Here is a 21,904-nt window from a genome sequence, read left to right as displayed (position 1 = left end):
CAGCGAGGCCACCATCTTCGGCACGACGCATGCCGGCGGGCCCGGGAGCAGCAGCGGCGCCTCAAACGCCCCATCAACTGCCGGAGGCTGGACTAGCGGTGGTGAAGCACACAGCTTATAGCTCGCGAGCAACAAGCAAGCAAGCAAGCAGGCTGACCGACGACGGTGAGCTCGCTGCTGGCCGGCTTTGTCCACGGTGACAGCACAGCTTGTTGAGGTCAGCCCCCTGCAGGGCGTCGTGGCGCAAGACCATTCATTGTCTTTGTGCGACGTCTCCGCGGGTTCGAGAAGGGCTCGGCGCCCCGAAGGAGAGACGACGCGGCTCCCCGAATCCACACCAGGCCGCTGGACGGTCGATCCCCGCTGCCGGTGCTACGTCGACCGCGGTGAGGGAGGGGACGGGCAGCGAATCGAGGCAATCAACCGTCCCCCCGGCGGCGGGGACCTCGCCGGCGCGACGCTCGGCTCAATCGCCACTCGCCTCACCTCGTTCGCGGCTGCTGCTACTACTACTGCTAGTCCCATTATCCATACATACGTGTGGGATCATGCATGCAAGTATCAGCCCAAGGTGTCGTCCCCCGATTGGGGTCCCCGGCCGGAGCCCCAAAGAGCCCCCCCAACCCCTCCGCAATGTCCGCATCGAAACCGTAGCACGCAGACGAGCATGGTACATTCCCCAGGCGAAGTGGGTGGCGGGCTCCCCCAGTGCGGGTTGCGGGTGTTTCTCAGGACGCGTGCCAGTTGTGCGACAGCAACGTATAAAGTAAAGGCGAATCCGTCTCCCGTCAAAGCGTGGCCGTGTGGTCGTGTCCGTGAGTTGGTCATCTCCTCCCGTCTGGTGACACATTAAGTTATCTGTTACGCAACCCCCTTCATCTCTGGGGTTTCGGACAACTCACCGCCTTCTTGTGTTTCTTTCTGCCCTTTACCGTCCTCTGTTATCATACGCTCTGGCGGGGAGACTGAACAACAAAAAAAAAAAAAAAAAGAGGAAACGAGACATCGCGATTAAACAGTCATCATGACGGGCGGTGGCGTGGACAAGACCGAGTTTGAGGCCCTCGAGGTCGCCCGCGCCGGCGGCCACGAGGTCAATGCCCTCATCGACGACATGGAGCGCCAGCTCGAGGCCAGCGGCGGCCTGGATCGCGGCTTCTTCAATGTCGAGTTCCGCGACCCGCGGCACTTTACGTGGCTGCTCGTCGCCTTCGCCAGCATGGGCGGCCTGCTGTCCGGCCTGGACCAGAGCCTCATCTCCGGCGCCAACCTCTACCTGCCCAAGGACCTGGGGCTCGACGACCGCCAGAACAGCCTTGTCAACGCCGGCATGCCGCTGGGCGCTGTCGGCGGTGCGCTGCTGCTGTCTCCCACAAACGAGTACTTTGGCAGGAAGTGGGCCATTATGATTTCCATTATGCTGTATACCGTGGGCGCTGCGCTCGAGGCAGGCTCCATCAACTTTGGTATGTCTAGTTTCTTACCTCTTTGCTAACGGCGGGCCATGTCTTTGATGTATGCTGACAATGGCGCGTAGGCATGATTGTCGCATCCCGCGTCATCCTCGGTCTCGGCGTCGGTCTCGAGGGCGGTACCGTCCCCGTGTACGTCGCCGAGACGGTCGAGCGTCGCATCCGAGGCAACCTCGTCTCTCTGTACCAGTTCAACATTGCCCTCGGCGAGGTCCTCGGGTATGCCGTCGCGGCCATGTTCCTCAAGGTACCTGGCAACTGGCGATACATCCTCGGGTCTTCGCTTGTCTTTTCCACCATCATGTTTTTCGGGTGAGTTACCACTTGGCCACTGGAGAGGAGCGGTTGGCGCACGTGAATCGTGATTGTTGTACAGGCGCTGACACGGAGCAGCATGCTCTTCTTGCCTGAGAGTCCTCGCTACCTCATGCACAAGGGCAAGACGCTCGACGCTTTCAAGGTGTGGAAGCGCATCCGCGGCGTTGAGTCGTCCGAATCCCGCGAGGAGTTCTTCGTCATGGCGGCTGCCGTGCGCGAGGAAGACACTGAGGTCCACGAGGGTGCCAAGAACAAGCGCTACCCCTGGATGGACTTCTTTACGTACGTCTTGAGCCTTGCACATTGACATTCAGTTTAGCTTACAGTCGCAGTGTTCCCCGCGCCCGTCGCGCCCTGGTCTACGCCAACATCATGATCCTCCTCGGCCAGCTCACGGGTGTCAACGCAATCATGTACTACATGTCGGTTCTCATGCACGAGATTGGCTTCGACGCCGAAAAGGCAAACTACATGTCTCTTGTCGGCGGCGGGTCCCTCCTCATCGGCACCATTCCTGCCATCTTCCTCATGGAGACGTGCGGCCGCCGCTTCTGGGCCATCATGATGTTGCCGGGATTCTTCATTGGTTTGGTGCTCATTGGCGTCAGCTACCAGATCGACCTTGCAACGCACACCATGGCTGTTGAGGGTCTCTATCTTACTGGACTCATCATTTACATGGGCTTCTTTGGCTCCTATGCCTGTCTGACATGGGGTATGTTTCCTAATCATGCCCTCTCAAAACGGTCGACTCTAATATCGTCCCCAGTCATCCCAGCAGAAGTCTACCCGACGTACCTGCGCAGCTACGGCATGACCACCTCCGACGCGCTGCTGTTCCTCGCCTCGTTCATCGTCACCTACAACTTCACGGCCATGCAGGACGCCATGACCAAGACGGGCCTGGCACTGGGCTTCTACGGCGGCATCGCCGTCATCGGCGAGGTATACCAGATCTTCTTCATGCCCGAGACCAAGGACAAGACGCTCGAGGAGATTGACGAGGTGTTTTCGCGGCCAACCATGGACATTGTGCGCGAGAACTGGGCGGGCGTCAAGGAGAACATGTCCAACATTGCGAGCGGCCGGTTCCAGAAGGTGTTTGCCGACCAGACGAGGAGGAGGCCGAGCTTCCACAGCACGGTGCAGGAGAAGGAGGTTTAGTTTTGTTCCGGGAGAGTAAATTTCCTAGATTCAATTGAAGCTCAGCCGGTGCTTTCCACCCATGTCGTCACGCTCCTAAGCACAATCTTCAATCTGTCTCTTTGTTTCCTGGCCATTCGACGCAGCTCATTGAACGCCTGCAATCATTACCTTGAGCGTGCTTTCCTCTGCCCTTTTCACCGTCTCAAATGCCTTGTCGGCATCATCAAATGCGAATCGATGCGTAATCAATCTCGCCGGCTGCACTTTGCCACTCCAAATCAGCTGCACAGCTTGTTGATAGCACCCCGTCGTGTACCGAATGGACCCTCTAATGGTGAGTCCCCTGGTGCACGCCGCGGTGATGGGGAAGACGACGTTTTCCTTGCCCATGCCCGCCTGTACAAAGGTCCCGCCCTTCCTCGTGGCAAAGATGCCTGCCTGGATACAGGGCTCTGCGCCGGTGCACTCGAGCACCACATCTGCACCTTCTCCGAGCTGGAACTGGGAAATGATGTCATCGGCCACTGATCTGGCGTGTTCGACTGGATCTGCGTCGGTGCCGCTAGACTGCGCGGGTTTAGACACATAGACGCCATCCGCAGCAAAGGCTCTCGCAAACTCGGTGCGCGCTTCAGAGACGTCAACGCCGATGACCTTGCTTGCACCGTATGCCTTTGCTACAGCTTGACAGAGGACGCCGATGGGTCCGCATCCAAACACGAGCACCGTCTGGTTAGCCCTCAGATCAGCCGTCTTCGCAACCTGAACCGCCACGGCCACGGGCTCGACAAGCGCAGCCTCCTCATCAGTCATGCCATCGGGAATGGGGTACACAAAATCTGCCGCAGTAGTGTAGTAATTTTGCAACGTCCCGTCGTGCGGCGGCGTCGCCGCAAAGACTGTATCGCCGCATAGGTTATAGAAGCCGGAGCGACAGTATTCGCACCACCGGCACGGCAGACCCGGTTCGATCGCGACGCGGTCCCCGACACGCACGTTGGAGACCTCGGCGCCGACCTCGACGACGACGCCGCCGCTCTCGTGGCCGAGGACCATGGGGCTGCGGACGATGAAGTCGCCGATGCGGCCGCGCTGCCAAAAGTGCACGTCGCTGCCGCAGATGCCCGTCTGCCGGACGTGGACGCGGACGGAGTGGGCGTCGGGAAGGGTCGCCGCGGCAGGGCGGTCTTGGAAGGAGAGCTTCTGGATGGACTCCAGGACGAGGGCCTTGTTCTGAGGCGTGTTAGAGAATGGGGGGTGTCTTCCGATAACACACGAGTCGGGCGCTTGCCACTTCAGCCATGGTCGAAGCACGGGTCACTTGTAATTTTGATGTTCAGGCGCTGCACCGTCAGGTCAATTGGCTTGTTGAAGCATACAGAGATCCTTTCAAGGGTACGCAAACCTCCCCTTCTCAATTTACCCCATCAGCTCATATCCGTAGCTGAGCCTCCCCGGGCTCCGGGACATGAATGCGGGGAAGCAGCCCAAACAGGAAAATCCCCAAGGTGTGAGCGGAGCCATGAGGGCGACTGTACGCTTCCCGCTGCTCTCCGGTCCGGGTCGAATCGACCCCACATGCCTGGAGAGCTGTGCTCCGGCGCCAGGTATATGTTCATGCCGCCGGGCGAGCACGAGCTTGCCCACGGAGATTCTCATAATCTCCTACACAATAACTCAAGAAATGGACACAATGGACGCCACGTATGAGGCCCTGGCCGACCGCGTCCGCCAACAGTGGACAGCAGCCAAGGCGCGCGGCCAGCGCAGGCTCATCATCGCCGTCTCCGGGCCGCCCGGGTCAGGCAAAACCACCATCGCCCGGCACGTCGTCGATCTCGTCAAGCGCTCACCGACGGGGCCCTCCATCGTCGCCATCTCAGCCGACGGCTTTCACCTACCTCTCTCCACACTGCGCGCGCTGCCCAATGCGACCGAAGCGTTGGCTCGCAGAGGCGCCCCGTGGACGTTTGACGGCGCCGCCGCCGCGGACCTGGTGATCCGGCTCCGGGACCGAGCCGGCCGGGGTGTCGTCTCCGCGCCAACATTCGACCACGCCGTCAAAGATCCGGTAGAGGGGGGATTAAGCGTGGCTTCTGACGTCGAGGTGTGCATCTTTGAAGGGAATTATTTACTGTGCGACGAGGGCCCCTGGAGCAGGATTGCCGACGAAGTGGACGATCGGTGGCTCGTCCGGGTGGACGCCGAGCTGGCGCGCCAGAGGGTCGCGGCTCGACACCTGAAGGCGGGGATTGAGAACACAATGGCTGACGCGCTGAAGCGGGCGCAGGAGAACGACATGGTGAATGGGGAATATGTGATGAAGCATAGCTTTGGGAGATATGACGTCCTGGTGGAGAGCATAGAGGAGCGTAATGGCAAGCCCTGACTAGAGTATCATTTCACGACGCCCAGCATGACCGTCCCAAAGTTCCAAGGTGCGCCCGCTGCCTTGAAACGGCATCTGCCATTGCCGTCGTTGGTCCTGCCTCCTGCAGGCGGACCGCTTGGGCGGTTCAATGCACAGAGCGTGTTGGGCGACAGTCGCCCTGCCATGCGCCAACCACGGCCAGATCGGGATCAGCGCCGAGGCACGGCTTCTAGAAGCTTTCTACACGGCATAAAACGTGGTGTCTGGGAGATTAATTTTGTCGTGTTACCACAACTGCCGAAAGTCAAGATTGACGTGCGCGGGCAAGTTGGTGTGCTGTTGGCGGTAGCTTTGATACGAAGACGAGGCCGAAAACATCCACCCAGCTTGCAGAAATGATTGTGAACTTGCGAGACACTGCTGAGAGGCAGCTTCCTCGACGATCTTCAGCACAAATGTACGTTACTTTGCATTTACAGCAAAGCATTGAAGCGGCGGCGCTTTACAGCCGGTCATACCGGGTAGGTCGCAAGTCTTGGTTTGTGATTGAGCCCGGCGGGCCTCACATTTTTGATCTATGTGCCATCGGCAAATGCGCCGAGCTCGCCGAAACCACACCTCACTCACGGGCAATGCAGTCAGTCACGAGAGAAGAAAAAAACGACCAGCGTCTCGTAAGCAGTCCACTTGGCTCCCGACGGGCGGTCGAGGTGGAGAACCTGGAAGGAGGGGCGGGGGTGGTCTGCCCGTGCTGAGTGCCGGCGCTCTGGGCTCCGTTTAGAAACACAATCTTCACCGGCGGGCGGCCGCCCCTCAAGCCACTGAACCAAAGTTGGCCGGAGAGCCCCACTACATCTCCGAAGCGACTCCGCAGCCGCTCTGGCAGCGAGCAGGCAACGTTCTTTCGTCAGAACAAAACCTCACGCTTCAAGGTGACTGTCGACCTTGCAGTCTCTTATCAGCCATGGAATCGACGCCTTCTTCGCTTCTTGGCCATCCCGGCGCGGCGGCGGCGGCGACGGCGGCGACGACCCCCGCGGGGAATGGCGTCGCCGGTGAGTATGCCGCCGAGCAGGATCCCCTTCTGGACATGTCCTACATCGGCTCCTCGGACCAGGCGTGCAAGGAGTGCAGGCGCCGCAAGGCTCGTTGCAACAGGGCTTTGCCGACGTGTGATCTTTGCATCAAGTATCGAAGGCATTGTCTGTATGAGAAGCACTCGAGGACGCCCCTGACCCGCAAGTACGTGGCCGGCATTTATTCTGAACTGCGGCGCTCATCCGTATGCCGATCATTCGCTGACAGACTCATCGCAGGCATCTCACTGAAGTTGAGGCCAGGTTGGAGAGGGCGGAGGCGCTGTTGAGGCAGATGAGAGCACTGGTGCCGCCTCACTTGCGGTCGTGGGAGCGTGCTGGTGCTGGCCCTGCTCCCTCTACGAGGCAACCCGAAGAGTCGTTTGACTTTGCTGGAGATCCGCCTCGTCCGCGGAGTCAGGACGAGGAGCCAAAAGCCACCAATCCGCATGCTACGAGACGGAGTTCGCTTCCCTGCCCACCACCCCAGTACTCTGCGTCAGACGGCGGCGGCGCTCGCCATGTTGATGCCGAGAATCAACGGATGCTCGAAGGACCACCGCTAGAGGACTTTGAATGGAGCGAAAAGGACTCTCCGTATGCACAAGGCTTGTCCCCAGATGCGCTCGAGGGGAGTATAGACGACACGCCCATATCTGACGGCATGGCGTCTTTGAGTGTCAACGAGCGGGAAGGAGGCTATCTCGGAGTGGCATCTGGCGCGGCACTCCTCCGCCTCCTCGACCCTAATACCAGGAAACGAGTACAGTCGAGGCCAGAATACGAAGCCGGGTCGTCGTTTCCAATGGCCACTCCCATGACCCCCCAGCCGAATCCCAACCGCCACATCGCCGAAGCCATGATCGACTCCTACTTCCGCCTCTACCACGTCTGCTACCCGATCGTGCACGAGCCCACCTTCCGTGCGCAGTACAGCGAGGTCATCCCCCGTCCCAACGGCGCGTGCTGGACCGCGCTGGCATACATCGTCGCCGCCATCGGCGTCTGGACCTCGGCCAGCTCCTCCGCGGACACGCTGGACCTGGCGCTCTTCGCGCAGGCACGCTCCATCCTGGGCTTCAACTTCCTCGAGGTCGGCAACCTCAGCCTGGTCATGGCCCTGACGCTGGCGTCCAACTACCAGCAGAAGCGCGACAAGCCCAACTCCGGGTACAACTACCTGGGGCTGTCCGGGCGCATGGCCATGGGGCTCGGCCTGCACAAGGAGTTCCAGGGGTGGAACATCGCGCCGCTGAGCATGGAGATCCGGCGGCGCGTGTGGTGGACGCTATGCTCCTTCGACATCGGCGCCTCCATCACCTTTGGCCGCCCGGACGTCTGGCCGCACAAGGGCGTCGAGGTCTCGTACCCGCTCAACGTCAACGACAAGGACCTCACCGCCGCGTCGCAGACGTACCCGCCCGAGAGCGCCCAGGCGACGCCCTACACGGCCGTCGCCACGCAGGCGCGCTTCCACATCGCCACGCACGGCTGCTACGAAAAGGTCATCTCCAAGCCGTTTCCCTCGGCCGAGGAGCTGCTCCGCCTCGACGCCGACCACATCGAGACGTGGAAGGCCGGCGTGCCCGTCTACTTTGCCGAGGGCACGCCCGTGGCGCCGCGGTATGCCCTCCCGCAGGCCGTCATGGTGTGGCGCATGCGCAACCTGCGCGTCATCATGTACCGCCCGTTTGTGATCCGCCGCGCGCTGAGGAGGAAGCCCGACGCAGACGAGGCGAGCGCGACGGCGTATGACCGGTGTCTGGCCGAAGCAAAGGCGACGATTGACTCCATCGACGAGTTCTGGGAGAGGCAGGAGCACAACCGGCTCTCTGCCTGGTACGGGCTGTAAGTGCCCTTCAGAACCGTCTTTCATGCTTACGCAGTCCGTGCCATGAATATGTGCTGACATTCAAACTAGATATTTCCTGTTCCAGGCCGCGCTCATCCCATGCATCTGCCTCCGCAACGACCCGACAGCACCAGAAGCCGCCGACTGGCGACGCCAAATCGGCGCCACCCTCAAGACCATCAGCGGCATGGCGCCCTTCAACGCCAGCTCCTCGCGCTGCCACCGCGTCATCGCCGAACTAAGCGGGCGGTACCTCGACGGCACAGCAGCGGTCCCGTCCCAGTCCCAGGCACACACACCCGCAGACGGTACGGCCACGGCCACAGACGGCGAGGCAGGCCACGCGGCGACAACAGCCACCACCACGGCACAACCCCCGAACGACATGCCGCCGTACATGGCGGACAGCCTACCGGTGGGGGAGAGCCCCGAAACGCAAATCAACAACGTGTTCAGCATGATGTGGCCCAACGTGCCGCCGCTGGAGGCCGCGGACGTGGTCATGGGGGACGATGGCGGGTGGATGGAGTTTCTGCGGGCGGGGAGCGCGGAGGACTGGGAGACGGCGTTTGGGGGCGACTTGACGTGACGACGATGATGATGGTGGCGTTTGGTGGTGATACGAAAAGCGAAGCTTCTCGACGAGCTAATGTTTATTAATGAAGCTTTGGGTGGCGGGTTGGGATGCAAAGGGGCGCCTATGTGTTGAGCGATCGGACAATACGTGGAAGACTAATGAGAGGCGACTGCACACGTTGAGTGGCCAGTGGATGCCATGGAAGTGCCAAAGACCATCGGGTATATATATATATATATTTATTTATTCATCAATACACACATATATATCTAGACATCGGTCGATGGAGAACGCACATCATGCAAGTCCAGAGGTTGTTGTCAGGAGCTTGTGCGAGCGCCCGTGGACAGCACCACGCGTCAAGGGCATATCGCACCTAACCAGACGGCTATTCTGCGCGTGGGCATCTTGCGTGGTTAGAAAACACCAAAAAAGTTCAACAAAGGGGGAGCAGCCAGCCGGCGGGCGTCACGTCAGTATCATGTCCATCCAACGTCAGCAACATAACAGAACATGAACCATGGAGCATCAGCACGGCCCGGGCCTCCGCACAACGTAGCCGTACAGATCAATAGGGGTCTTCCCGTCGCGCATGTCAATCACCTCCCACACCTTGACGAGGCTCATGCCCGCCTTGCACATCACCCTGCGACTCGCGCGGTTATCCTCGCGCGTAAACGACGAGATGCACTCCCGCGCCACGACCTGCCCGTCGCAGCCCACCGCACCGCCATCATCGTCCAGCGTGCTCACATCCACCGTCAGCGCCGCCTCGCCCCGCGGCAGCGCCCACCACGCCTCGAGGAACCCCGCGAGAAACTCCGTCCCGTAGCCCATCCCCCAGGCCTCCCGCCGCAGCATGTACCCGATCTCGGGCCAGCCGAGCATGCCCCCGCCGCGGGAGTGGCAGCCGCCCGTGCCGATGAGCGCGCCCGACGAGGCCAGGCAGATGGCGTAGCTGTAGTTTTGGTCGTCGTGCAGGAGCTTCTTCTCGAGGACGGCCTGCGTCTTTGCCACGTCCGGGTCGATCTGCCCGAGGGGCATCCAGGCCATGACCTCGGGCTGGGTGCGGAGCGCGTGCAGGGCGTCGAGGTCCGTCGCGGAGAAGGGCCGGATGAGGAGGCGTGCGGTTTTGATGACGGGACGGGATGAGAGCGGTGGGTAGGGCAGCGTGGGGAGGGTGGTCTTGACGGAGAGCGACTTGAGCGCCGTCTTGGGGATTGGTGTTGTTTCCATGCTGGGCGTGTCGATACACCGTGCTGTTCGTGGAGCGAGACCGAGCTGACCTTGCTGTGCGCTTAGACGAAGCGCTGTTCACAGTCTCGCGCACGTCTTGACGTCGCTGAGCCTTGGGCTATTCCCCGCCTGCGGCTCTTCAAGTCGCGCTCGGATTGAAGGCGTAGCATAGCCTTCATATTGGGGGCCAGTGACGGATTGATGCGGTTCTATCTCGTATATGACTCAACCCCATCTTGCCTCGGGGAGGATCAGCCCGCTTACTCTGCCTGCCTTTTGCCGCCTCAACAACTTCATCCTGCCTTTGGAACCTTTGTTGTGTTCCAAGTTCAGGCCACAACTCTGTGATGGAACGGACCAAAGATGGTCTCCTGTTCCTCTTTGGGCCAGTATACCTCGACACAAGCCATAAATAGGATAAAAAATGGTCTACAGCACGCGACACCAATCAAGATAGTCGATGGCGTCTGCACTCCGCACCGGGGAATCGACTCGCCGGCAACAAAGGAGCTGCAACATGGTGTCTCACTGAGTCGCCGACAAGACTTCAAGCTTTCACCCCGCCAGCCAAGGCTGGACACGACATTGGTAGCAGGAGAAACAAACCTCCGACATGCTGGCTGGCTGCGCTCTGCAGGCAATCAGCTGGACAAGCACATGTCGCGGTTGCCAGCGCCACAAGCATGTGCAAATGGGGGCCAGGCCTTGACAGCGGCCTCCATGCCGCGAGGACAACAGAAGTCTCAGGCCTGCAGGGTGGCGTTTGCAGCGCGTCACTTGCCAGTGCCGATCAGCCGCGCGCGCCCGATACTAGCTCTGCATGTGTGCGTTGAAGAACGCGCCGGCAGAGTGACGAGGGGTGACCGGCTTGTGAGGAGGAGAAAAGAGCCTCGGGTACCACGTCAGAGGCGACGATGCCACGGCAGACGGAGATGCTGGGTAGGACGAGCACACGCGACGCATGCGTTGGTCGTGTGCCCGTGCCGGGAAGGACTACCGCGTGCGTAAAAGACGGTGAGCCGATGCTGTTGCTACTGTATGTTATTCTGCCGGAGGCGGCGTACTGTACTTCGTGGAGGACCCTAGGTTAACACCGCGGGAGCGACTCAGGCACCCGCGCCGGGTCACATTGGGAGGGACGGGTCTCGCAGCTGCTATTCATGGCGTCCGACTGACTGTGCCACCATCCGTCTACACGAGGCCAGTTTTGCGCCATCATGTCATGGCCAGACAGATCTCGCCCGACCAAAGCGCACATCACCATCTCCTGCGTGAATACCGCTGACTCACGAGTCACAACACAGGTGCGGGCTTTTGCGACCCCTCCCATCGCGCGATGGTGCCTTGCAGCGCCCCGGCTGGACAGCAGTGGGGGAGACCGGCCGGCGGGGGGGCAAGAACCGAGCCGAGAGAGAGCGACAGACAGCCTCGTTGGCGCCGGCAAAAGTCAAGCAAGTTGAGAAGCGGGACCCTCTCGTGATTTATCGATTATTCCCAGTGGCTGGCTGTATGTGTGTGCGTGTCTGCTGAAGTTCCTGGCGTGCGGCGGGCCGGCTGCTAGCAAGCTTCCCTGCTGGAGCCAGGGAGCCAAGCATTGGATGCTGCCGAAGCGGTCCCTTCCGTGGGCGACGGCGGCGGCGGCGGCGTCGTCTCCGCCCCGTCGAAGCACTGGCGGCTTGCAGGGGTGGGTTCGCATGGGACGGGGGGCGGCCCGTGGGCCAAGCTCATGACTTGGGTGGAGGCCGAGGCAGGCATGGCAGGGCGTCCCCGGTCCGGTGTGGCTTGCGATGGCGGGGAGGAACAAGAGTGATGGATGGGATGGGATGGACGGACGAATGGCCGAGGAATGGGGATGGCGATGGCGCTGAGCTGGGTGCCTTGAATGCGAGAGAGAGGGAATGTTGGTTGAGCGATGGATTGAAGGAGGAAGCCAACGGCAGGGCACGGCAGGGCACATCAGTGCACAGCTCTTGGGGGCTGGTGGTGAGTGACTGACTGGCTGCGAGCAGCTGAGGGCAGCCCCAATCAGGCACGCGGGAGGGGCGCGCGGGGGGTTATCCAGGGGAGCAGGCAGCACCTCACAGCGCACAGCACGACACAGCGAACCGCAGCGCATCGCAGCACACGAGGTAGGTGGGCAGCACAGCACAGCACAGCACAGCACAGCCACCCACCCATCCCACTCCCCAGCACGAGGGATGCACCGCACTTCAGGGTCCGACCCTGCTTTGTAACAGGATTTTTGGGGGCGACGGCCACCACCAGTACCTGCGCTGCTTAAGTGGTGGACGCGATCCTGCTTGCCCTGTACAATTCGAGAGGAGGGGTGTCCACAAGGGTGACAGCGAGCCGGCCCTCACACACCTGTCCATGCCAGTGATTGGGCATCAAAAGTCGTCCGTCCGCCACGCTGGTGTGAGGTGATCCAAGTGCCGCCGGGGGGAGGGGGCCGCATGTGATGCTGGTGCTGGTGCTGGAGCTGGCTTGGCTGTGATGCGCGCCCATCCCCGGGCAGGGCATCACATGATGATGGACGAGTGGACGGAGGGACTCGAAAGGGAGCATCCGACACGCGCGCTCAGTCACTCGCGCGCTCCTTCACTTCACTGCATTAACCAAGTCATTCCCCTCTGCGATCGACGTCCTGTCCTGTCCCTCGGCCACCACCACCAGCACCACCTCTTCTTGTGTTCGCTCGTGCGCGGCTATCGGTGCATGTATGTACGTCCGTAGTATAAAGAAAGGACTGGTCCGTCCGTGCCACCCCCCCTTCATACATTCCGTCCACGCATCGTCATCCACTCGTTCGTTTATTACGTGGGCCTCCATCCTCACGCACGCACGCACGTTGTTGGAGAGAGTGACGGGCGGCTGCGCTGTACAAGTCACTCCGTGTCGTCGCCCGTGACGTGCACGAGAGACACACACATACACGCACACGCGCAGCTACTGCTACTGCACTGCACTCTGTGCCGCACGCAGGGTGTCCCCGAACAAACAAAGGGAACAACTAGACGACGACAGCTGCAGCAGCACCTGCAGCAGCAGCGACATACACCAGCAGCGGCATCGCACCCGGTCGCGTAGGTGCAGATCCAGCGACATCGGATGTCGCCCGCCGGGCCAGTCACACCCCGCCGCCTTCGACGCATGACCTAGCGCTCCTCGTGTGTGTGTTTGTGCGTGTGAGTGTGTGTATGAGATGATGAGGTGAGGTCGAAAGCAAGGACCCAATAACACGCATGCGCAACACGCAAACGCAAGCACCGCTGCTGCCGCCGCCGCCGCCCGGGAACAGTGCAGTTTTGGTTGGCAGCTATTCCCATTCACCACCACCATCACCTGCTAGGTACGCATTCACGGCACTCGACGACGGCCCAACGACGCACCACCGCCCGTCACCGCAACAGCAGCAAACCACCCTCTCTCGCTGCCTCAACATCACTACCGTACCGATCCCGCCCCATTATCCTTCTCGCCGTCGCTCGCCTCCTCATTTATCCCACGTCCAAACAAAACCACTCCACTTGCCAAACGCCACCGGCGGGGAGACACAGCATCAAAACCCCCCACTTACACAGCACCGCATTGCACCATCGTCGCCCACCGACAATCGACAGCCGACAACCGCCGCCCGCCCCCCCGGCGCACGCACCACGACGTCTCCTCTCTTGGGTTCTTCCTCAACAAGCGCCCGGCATCCCTGCTCCGCCCTCCCATTCCATTACGAAAACCCACGATAATACGTTGGTTAGCTCGCCCTCCTCCGGTCGCGCGCCAGCCAGCCATCGTCGCCCGTCCGCCTTCTAGACGCCGGGTACGGTACCTGACTGATCCCATCATCATCCCGCGCTCTTGTTCCTGGTGGCTAGTCCTCTTTCTCGTCCCGCCACCGGAAAGGCCCCCCTCCCCCAACTCGGCTGCCTTCGGACCAACGCGCATACAGCACGTACACACACACACAGACTTTAACCTAACCCACCAAGCTTCAACCTACTGCGCCAAGTGCCTTGCGCGCGCTAGGAGCAACTGGGGCGAAGGCGTGCAATCCGCGACGGGGCTGCGGATACCCTCAGAAACGGGGGCCCATTCATTGCCCTCCTCACTCACCGCCGTCGGCGTCTGCGCACCAAGGCACAGCACCGCATTCACGGCTTATTAGAAACGAGACACGGACCCCTGCCCGGACGGCTTCCGGCTTCTTGTTCGTTCGTTCCCCCTCCATTCAACCAACCTTGTCCTCTTCAGGTTTTTTGAGTTTCAAACGACGACAACACACCCCTCCTCCGGTGCCGCTGCTTCTATTGTTATTTGAATCGGGCGAGCCCAACACCACACGCCCGCTTTGCGTGCCTGGCTCTTCTTGTGCCTTCGTGACGTCTCCCCGCCTTGGTTCACGAAATTGTATATTTGTACCTGGGCCGCTGCTACACGCTCTCACGGCCCCATAAACAAATACCCCTGCAGACCGCAACTTGGCCATCGATTCTCCAGAGGCCACAAAGTCTCTTGGCCTGCACCGCACCCCGGTCTCTTAACCCGGTGGACCGCTGTATCGAACCGATCTTGGCTCCCGTCCTCCCCTGCCAGAGTCGCATTAACACGCATCACCCAAACCACCCGGCGGTCTTGGGACCTCAACGGACCCAACTTGCATAGCCCCAGCGGACCGCCAGAATCGCCGTGTCAAAGCGTGGCACCCGCCTGACCGTCACTCTCCATCTTCTCTCTGCCCCTCTCCTATCCGGGCCGGGCTATGGATCATCTATACCGCTCCTTGCTGTCCAGTCTTCTCTCCGATACAAAACCCGAGACGCCTTCCGCCGCGCCGCCACTCTAACGCCTTTCTTTCCCTTTCGTCGTCGTTCGTCTCTCCGCCTTGTACGCGCCGCTCGTCGCCGTCGTCACCGGCAGGCGTGTACTTGCCATGGAGGACAGGCCCCGGATAAGCCCCACGGCTTCCAATACGACGTATCACAGCTTCAACGACATTGAGCTGCAGGAGCCGCCTTCGCCGCCCCGGACGCGGGACTCGACCCGTAGCTACGGCTACGACGCAGACTCTCCGCCGAACAACGACAACGCGGAGCAGGAATTCGCCGCCGTCAAGATGCAACGCAAGGACTCTGGATACGGATCGAACACGGCCAGCCCGCGGACCTCGTCTTCTCGCTCACGGCCGCCGACGTCTCCCACGAGGCGCACCTCTAATCCGGGCCAACAACCAAAGTCGCCCTCCAGCCCGCCTCTGCGTCCCCGAGCACGGCCGTCGACTCGCCGCGCGGCCAAGTCGTATCCGCAACCCAGCGCCCAGCCCTTGTTTCAAGCGCGCGTCCCTGCCGTCGGCACGTCGAAGCAGCAGCAACAGCAGCAGCAGCAGATTGCCTTCTTTCAGTTCCCGACGCCCGACCTTGTCGAGCTCACCGAGGCCGGAGCCACATCATCTTCGGCTTCGTCCACGCATCGCCACCACCACCACCTTCACCACCAGGAGCACCGCCATCTGCATCACGAGGAGCACGAAGAGGACCTTGCGACCTCTTCTGGACCACCGCAGACGACGCACTACTGGACCAGCGATAGCACGCGTCGGCTAGAGTACGCAGCCATCGACGCCGCAAGCCGAGGCTTCACCGGCTGGGTGCGCAGGCACCTCGTACCGGACTGCTTCAGTCCGCGGCAACACGTCGCCTTCGACGATGACACAGGCAGCGTGCGCCGGTACCGGCTCGAGCTCGAGGACGAGCACGACGACCACTGTGGTGGCAGCAACGGCGCGGAGAAGACGCATCACGGCGTGGACGGCCACCGACGACGCAAAGGCTGGTCTCTCTGGCCGCTTCGCAAACGCAACACCTTCTAAGACATCTTCCGAAATTTTCCTTTGTAATTGGGACATTTGGGGCATCTGGCGCTTCCCATTCCGCAGCCTTTGAGCTACGGCCGTTTCAGCCCGTTTTCTTTTTAATACCCCCCTCACCCTTCTTCTTCTTTAAATCATTTCCCTCGCATTGCGATGCAGCATAATCGGCGTTACAGCTCTATACCCACTGGCCTAGCCCCTTGCCGGCGTGGCCATTTGTTTTTGCCCGCATGGCTTTCGCTTTCGCATCTACCCGTTGGCATACACACACACATACACTGGAGGACAACAACAACAGATACCAAGTCAGATGGCAGACGACAGACGACAGAATGGACACGTCACATCACGGACAGAGTGAAATGAGAGAAGATTGACATGATAGAATGAATGATGCATGGATGGAAGGTTTCGAGAAGCTTGGGGTGTGGGTCCATTGTGTTGTGGTGGTCGAGGCCTCGAGGCGACGTTTGGGGTGGGGCATGGGGGGACTGGATGCGGCGACTTCAGAAACGATTGCGAGACTCGACTCTGGATTCTTGCTTCGAGGGATTCATGAGGGACGCAATGGATTGGCTTGGGCATTGCAAGTCATGGATTCTGCTGAGGGTGTTGCACCGGTGCAGCATCCCTCGAGGTCAGTCGGGACAAGTCGCGGGCAGTTCCCCCCATCTCCATGAGATCCCCATCAGCGTCAAGCTTCCATAGAACACAACAACAACAATGAACACACACGTTGACCATGAAGACCCCCCCGCCTCCCATCCCCCAGCGGGCGTTTGCACGCACTCACCGCACTAACCCTGCCGGGACTGCACTGCAGCCGCCTGTAGTAGGGTCTGTTCAGTGCTGCTTGCGGGCGGTAGCCGAGTCCGAACAGCAGGCCAGGTGGCCCAGCAACGCAGATTCACTGCTCGCTGTAGGGCCGCGAAAGAACCGAGAACGAATGTTTGCCCCCCCTCCCGCGAGCTCAGTCATCGAAGCGACGCGTTCAGTTCTCTCAACGCTTCATCCTCCTTCTCGTCCCCCCCATCTGTGCTGCCATCCCCTTACCACCGCGTCCGCGAACAACAACAACAAGTCACAACTACACGGCCCGTGCATCATAATGAACGTGGCACAGCTCCTCAACGAAGCTACCCCTGACGGAAACGGTGAATCTCATCACGCATTCACGATGGCTCAGCCCGTTGCTTCCGTGGAAGGCCTCCTCTCCCCCGACACCCCAGAGGAACAACACGCCTTGCACAGCTTCGCAGACGCCATCCCTGGAGCTGAAGCTGGAGAAGGAGCAGGAGCACGCCTCCGCTCTCCCACGCTGCAGGATCTCATCGACGTGGCCGCCCAGGAGCTGCGCGCCATGCAGAACCAGAATCATTCTGCTTCTTCTCCCCTCCCCTCCGCTGTTCAGTCTCCTACTGGCGTTGCGGCAGCGATGCCCGAGTGGGACGGCACCTCTCGCGAGAAGCTGCAGCACCAGTACCGCTGCGAGATGGAGGACGTGCGCGCGAGCCTGTACCTCGTCGAGGGCGCGCTTCGAGACATCCGCGCGCAGAACCGCCGCCGCTGGAGCACGCAGATGGACGTGATTCGCAGCATCGCCATCACTGCACCTGATGCCGTCGGAGAGGGCCAAACGGTTGGTGGCCTTGGTGGTTTTGACGGCGCTGGAGCGGGAATGATGATGGATTTCGCTGCTGCTGCTGCGGAGAATGGAGGCGATGATGCCAACGCGGCGGCGGGTTTGGCTTTTGCCCATCAACACAACGCTCACCACGGCCACGGACAGCACTATCCCTTCAACGATGGAGTCCAGGGCCATGCTGGAGGCGCTCTCACGGATATGGGATCGATGACGTCCCGACAGTCGTTTTCGTCCACGTCTTCGGACCCGGCCACGTCCTTTTCCGAGCAGGACGGTTTCGCCAGCGCTCCCACCGCTGCCGATATCTATCCCATCTCGCCGCTTGAAGCCGCGCAGCATGACGGATCCGCAGGAGACACTACAACAACCAACCTTGAGCAGCACGATTCTCACGAGAAGCCCGTCCAGAGCAAGAAGAGCAAGAGCAAGAAGAAGACGCTGCGCCCCGTGAAGCCCAAGGCTGCTCTCTCGCCGCCCACCACCACCGGAGCGAAGCGACGACAGGCTCCCAACCGTCCGATGCCCGTCAAGAAGGCCGGCAAGTCGGGCGGAAATGCCACCGCTACTCGATCCAAGGTTTGTTTTGCTTGCTTTTTTCCTGGGGGAGCGAATGTACCGCCGGGTGCGGACGATGCATGGTTATGTTTTTCATTTTCCGTCCGTGAAAAGGGTGTACTAAATCGTTGCTCTCCAGACTCGTGCTGCTAGTGTTGCCGCCTCTGCAACTCAGCAGCAGGTCTCGCCGTCTGAGAGCGACGACGACGACGCTTTCGCTACTTCCTTCAACGAGAATGCTGTCGAAGATGTTGACATGACCGTCAACGAGACTGATGGTGCTGCTGGCTCTGGAGACGAAAATGAAGAAGCCGACGACGATGTCACGGACGATGACATGGATCTCGACGAGCACACGTCCACCAACAGCACCGCTTCCACCGCCGCTACTGCTTCCACCACCGCCGCTGCCGTCCTCAACGGCCGCAAGACGAAGAAACAAGGACAGAACCAGCAGCTGAAGGACCAGCAGCCGGCCGCCTCGCCTCGCTACGCCGTCCCCCGCCACAAGGGCGCGCGCTTCGCCTCCGGCCCCGCCGGCCGCCCCTTCCGCTTCCAGTCCAAGCCGCGCACCGTGGCGGGCATCTGGCGCGAGTACAAGGAGGGCACGGGCGGCAACCCGGCCATCGAGGCGCTGGAGCGCGAGCACGGCACGGGCTGGCGCCGCGGCGACCTGCGCGCGCGCAAGTACGCGAGCAACTACGTGGGCGGCCGCCGCGCCGTCGTCGAGTACGTGGAGCGGCTGGCGCGCGACAAGGGCTGGGCCGTGGACGAGGCGATCCGCAGGGTGGATGAGCGCGTGGATGGACGCATCTCGGCGCTGACGGATGTGCTGCGCAGGGAGGAGGATCCGTTCGAGGTGCTGTCGATGAGGGTTGGGGGCAAGGAGGTGGTGCAGTGAACGGGGAGGATCCAGGGATGAGAGTCTGCTGTCGGCCGTGATGGCGGACAGAGATGTATCCCGGGCGTTGGGCACCCATGGCGTTTTGGCATGGCCGTTGGAGGCCATATTTTCTGGAGGCGAATGGGAGCGTTGATTTGTATAACGAGTAGAACGACCGGGACAAGACGTGGAATACGTCCTGCACAGGGACCGTCTTGTAAATCACAGCATGCGAGGAGTTTGGCCTCTCAAATCGAAGAGATTGTTTTCATTCAGACTACATGGACCCATTAGGTATTTGCATCATCGTCAGTGCCCCAACCACCACATGCCCTCCATTATCCACAACAGCAACAGACCACATCAAGCCACCCTCGCCTTGACCCTGACATTAAATCCAATCGGCCGATAGTTGAACCACCCATCCTGCTCCAGCTTATAATCCGGATTCTCCATCTCAAAGTCCAGATCCCGCAGCATCATCGCCAAGACGAGCAGACTCCACTGCCAGGCGTAATGCTTGCCGATGCACTCCCTCTTCCCGTTGCCGAACCACTTCTTCGCCCCCGGCGGCAGCCGCTCAAACGCCTCGCCGACCATGCGCTCGGGCCTAAACGCCAGCGGGTCCTCGAACACGGCCGGGTCGCGGTTCACGCCCGCCATGACGATGATCATGGGCTGGTTGTGCGCCACCTGGTACTTGCCGCCCGCGAGCAGCACCGGCGCCTTATTATCCTTGTCCTTGCTGGGGATGGGCTCGATGTTGAAGCCCGGCGCCGCAAAGGACAGGCGCAGCGACTCGCGCAGGATGCCCTGCACAAACGTGAGCTGGTCGAGGTGCGCGTGCTTGAACTCGCCGCCGGGGCCGACGACCGTGTCGAGCTCCTGGCGCGCCTTGGTGATGTTTTCGGGGTTCGTGAGCAGGAGGAAGATGGCGGTGGCGAGGAGGCAGGGGGCGGTGCTGCTGCCGATGGGCATGGAGACGACCTCGTCGATGACTTGTGATTCGGTCAGGGCCTTGCCTGTCTCGGGGTCTGTTGCGTTCATCATCACTGTGAGGACGTCTTGGCGGTCGGTCGGGTGGTCCTTGCGGTACTTGACCACGTCTGCGGCGTAGGCGCGCATCGTCTTGATGGCCGACTTCCACTTGCCCCTATACAGGAGCGTGTTGAGGATCCCCGGCCGCGTAGGTCGCATCACGGCTTCAGCAGTTGAGTCCTCCATAGCCTTGAGCATGGGATGCTCCGGCCCACTCAGGCAGTTGAGCCGCATCCCGTAGAGCGTAAAGGTCGTTGCCTCGAGGTTCAGCCTGCCGAGGTCCTTAAACGGCGACACGGGCTTGCCCGCCCCCTTCCACAGGTCAAACAGCTCATACGCAGTGTCCCGCATCTCGTCGAATCGCAGCGCCAGCTCGTTCGGCTGCAACTTCGGCGCAATGATGCGGTGCGCGATGCCCCAGCTCGCCTCCTCATCGTACGCAGTGAACAAGGCATCGTGAACGGCGTCCCGGATCTCGACGACCGGCCCGCCGACGTACTTGCGGAAGCGCTTCTCGTCGCATATCTCCTGCGCGAGGGCGACGCTCGCGACAAAGACAATGGTGTGGCCAAAGACCTTGACCTGGAAGATCTCGCCGTACTGCTCCGACAGCTTCTTCAGCGACGCCCACGTGTTGCTGGGCTGGATGTCGAAGACGTTGCCCAGGATGGGCACGCCCGACGGCTGGGGAATCGGCTGGGACATGGATGGCGAGCGGGCACGGAATCAATGGGACGAGAGAGAGAGAGAGCCGAGAGCAGCTAAGACTACGGCTGCGGACCGGTGTCGGGGTCTTGCCCGTTCATATAGCATTCGCGGCAGCGTGGCTCGAGAGCGGAGACGTGCATCTGCAGTGAACCCCCAGCTGTGCGGGAATCGTCGTCCCGTTGGAGGGATTGACAACTCACATATGCAGCCACCGCGGATCGGTAACGAGAGCGGCCGGCGAGAGACCCAGTCGAGAGTCTAGATCAGCATCTGTGTCGCGTAGCTGTCTCTTGTGCCAGCGCTGCACTGCGAAGCACAACTCAGCTGCCTTTGGGCGACGAGGCGTACGACGAGCTTCCCGGACTGCTCTCACTCTCTGTTCAGAACCACCAGGGATGCTGTGATTACGCAGTCTACAAGCATCAAAGCCGACGACCCATCGTGAAGCGTGCATTAGCTCCGGCCAGGACAAGGGCCGTGCCGGACGAGGCAAAAGAAACGGGGTGTCGGAGCCAGCCCCCAGCGTCCCATTTGATGTCTGGCATGCCGCCACGGGGACTGGGCCGTTGACGTTGTAATTGCAAAGGAGAGCAGTTCATTGGGCCGGTCTCTCGACGCGGGTGGGCTGGCTGGCCGTCTTCCCCATGCAGCGAGCAGGCCGCCCAAGACGGGAAGGATGTGACATGCGGCCGAAGCTGAATGTCTGAGCGTGGCTAGCGCAGCCCACGATGAACCACGTTCGGTGTTGCTGACCCTGCGTGGGCGTCCGTCGTCGTGGTTCATCGGCAAGCAGAACGGGGCCATCGATGTATCGTCAGAGGACGCTCATAAGGTGCCAGATGCCCGCGTCATCTTGGACCGCGGTCTTGGCTACAAAACTACTGAGATGCGGTGATTGCCGCGGGGGTTGCTTTGAAGCCCGCGATGTCTGCAGCAACTCCGCTGCCTCCACCGGCTTGCAAAAGCAATCATGGGCACGAGGTCGCACGAAGTCGTTGGAGGCGCCGATCGAGCTGCAGGTGTCCGCGGCGGTAGTCCTGCCATCCTCGGTACGAAGCAAGCCGACAGATGTGTCGACCGAGCCGGTGCCTGATATCGTGAAGGTCCGTCAGCAGCAGGCTGCCCGAGTCCTACCTGACCCCTTAACTACTCCGCCAGCGCAGT

At 61.0% G+C, this 21,904-nt stretch overlaps 8 protein-coding genes across 8 annotated transcripts; 5 read left to right on the top strand and 3 right to left on the bottom strand.

Moving 5' to 3' along the window:
- Positions 1–1,024: 1,024 nt before the first annotated feature.
- Positions 1,025–2,954, top strand: PLICBS_005881 (uncharacterized protein; the record flags this gene model as incomplete). Its single annotated transcript, XM_018319608.2, has 5 exons — positions 1,025–1,466; positions 1,538–1,784; positions 1,866–2,072; positions 2,123–2,505; positions 2,560–2,954. 5 exons carry the CDS (start codon positions 1,025–1,027, stop codon positions 2,952–2,954), a joined length of 1,674 nt encoding a protein of 557 aa, XP_018182082.1.
- Positions 2,955–3,080: 126 nt separating this feature from the next.
- On the bottom strand, positions 3,081–4,239 carry PLICBS_005880 (uncharacterized protein; the record flags this gene model as incomplete). The annotated part of the gene is made up of 2 exons (XM_018319607.2): positions 3,081–4,169; positions 4,231–4,239. 2 exons carry the CDS (start codon positions 4,237–4,239, stop codon positions 3,081–3,083), a joined length of 1,098 nt encoding a protein of 365 aa, XP_018182081.2.
- A 390-nt stretch (positions 4,240–4,629) lies between these two features.
- PLICBS_005879 (uncharacterized protein) lies at positions 4,630–5,325 on the top strand (the record flags this gene model as incomplete). Its single annotated transcript, XM_018319606.2, has 1 exon — positions 4,630–5,325. The coding sequence occupies one exon, from the start codon at positions 4,630–4,632 to the stop codon at positions 5,323–5,325; it is 696 nt and encodes a 231-aa protein (XP_018182080.2).
- Positions 5,326–6,271: 946 nt separating this feature from the next.
- PLICBS_005878 (uncharacterized protein) lies at positions 6,272–8,824 on the top strand (the record flags this gene model as incomplete). Its single annotated transcript, XM_018319605.2, has 3 exons — positions 6,272–6,549; positions 6,624–8,231; positions 8,305–8,824. The coding sequence occupies 3 exons, from the start codon at positions 6,272–6,274 to the stop codon at positions 8,822–8,824; spliced, it is 2,406 nt and encodes an 801-aa protein (XP_018182079.2).
- Positions 8,825–9,340: 516 nt separating this feature from the next.
- On the bottom strand, positions 9,341–10,048 carry PLICBS_005877 (uncharacterized protein; the record flags this gene model as incomplete). The annotated part of the gene is made up of 1 exon (XM_018319604.2): positions 9,341–10,048. The coding sequence occupies one exon, from the start codon at positions 10,046–10,048 to the stop codon at positions 9,341–9,343; it is 708 nt and encodes a 235-aa protein (XP_018182078.2).
- Positions 10,049–14,975: 4,927 nt separating this feature from the next.
- PLICBS_005876 (uncharacterized protein) lies at positions 14,976–15,911 on the top strand (the record flags this gene model as incomplete). The annotated part of the gene is made up of 1 exon (XM_018319601.2): positions 14,976–15,911. The coding sequence occupies one exon, from the start codon at positions 14,976–14,978 to the stop codon at positions 15,909–15,911; it is 936 nt and encodes a 311-aa protein (XP_018182075.2).
- Positions 15,912–17,088: 1,177 nt separating this feature from the next.
- PLICBS_005875 (uncharacterized protein) lies at positions 17,089–19,012 on the top strand (the record flags this gene model as incomplete). Its single annotated transcript, XM_018319600.2, has 2 exons — positions 17,089–18,132; positions 18,251–19,012. The coding sequence occupies 2 exons, from the start codon at positions 17,089–17,091 to the stop codon at positions 19,010–19,012; spliced, it is 1,806 nt and encodes a 601-aa protein (XP_018182074.2).
- A 345-nt stretch (positions 19,013–19,357) lies between these two features.
- PLICBS_005874 (uncharacterized protein) lies at positions 19,358–20,737 on the bottom strand (the record flags this gene model as incomplete). The annotated part of the gene is made up of 1 exon (XM_018319599.2): positions 19,358–20,737. The coding sequence occupies one exon, from the start codon at positions 20,735–20,737 to the stop codon at positions 19,358–19,360; it is 1,380 nt and encodes a 459-aa protein (XP_018182073.2).
- Between the last annotated feature and the right edge of the window lie 1,167 nt (positions 20,738–21,904).

Source organism: Purpureocillium lilacinum (genome assembly GCF_023168085.1).
Source record: "Purpureocillium lilacinum CBS 284.36 DNA, scaffold_4, whole genome shotgun sequence".
Taxonomy (NCBI): Eukaryota; Fungi; Ascomycota; class Sordariomycetes; order Hypocreales; family Ophiocordycipitaceae; genus Purpureocillium; species Purpureocillium lilacinum.
Note: the sequence above shows the minus strand (reverse complement) of the source record. Positions and strands in the feature narration are given on the sequence as shown.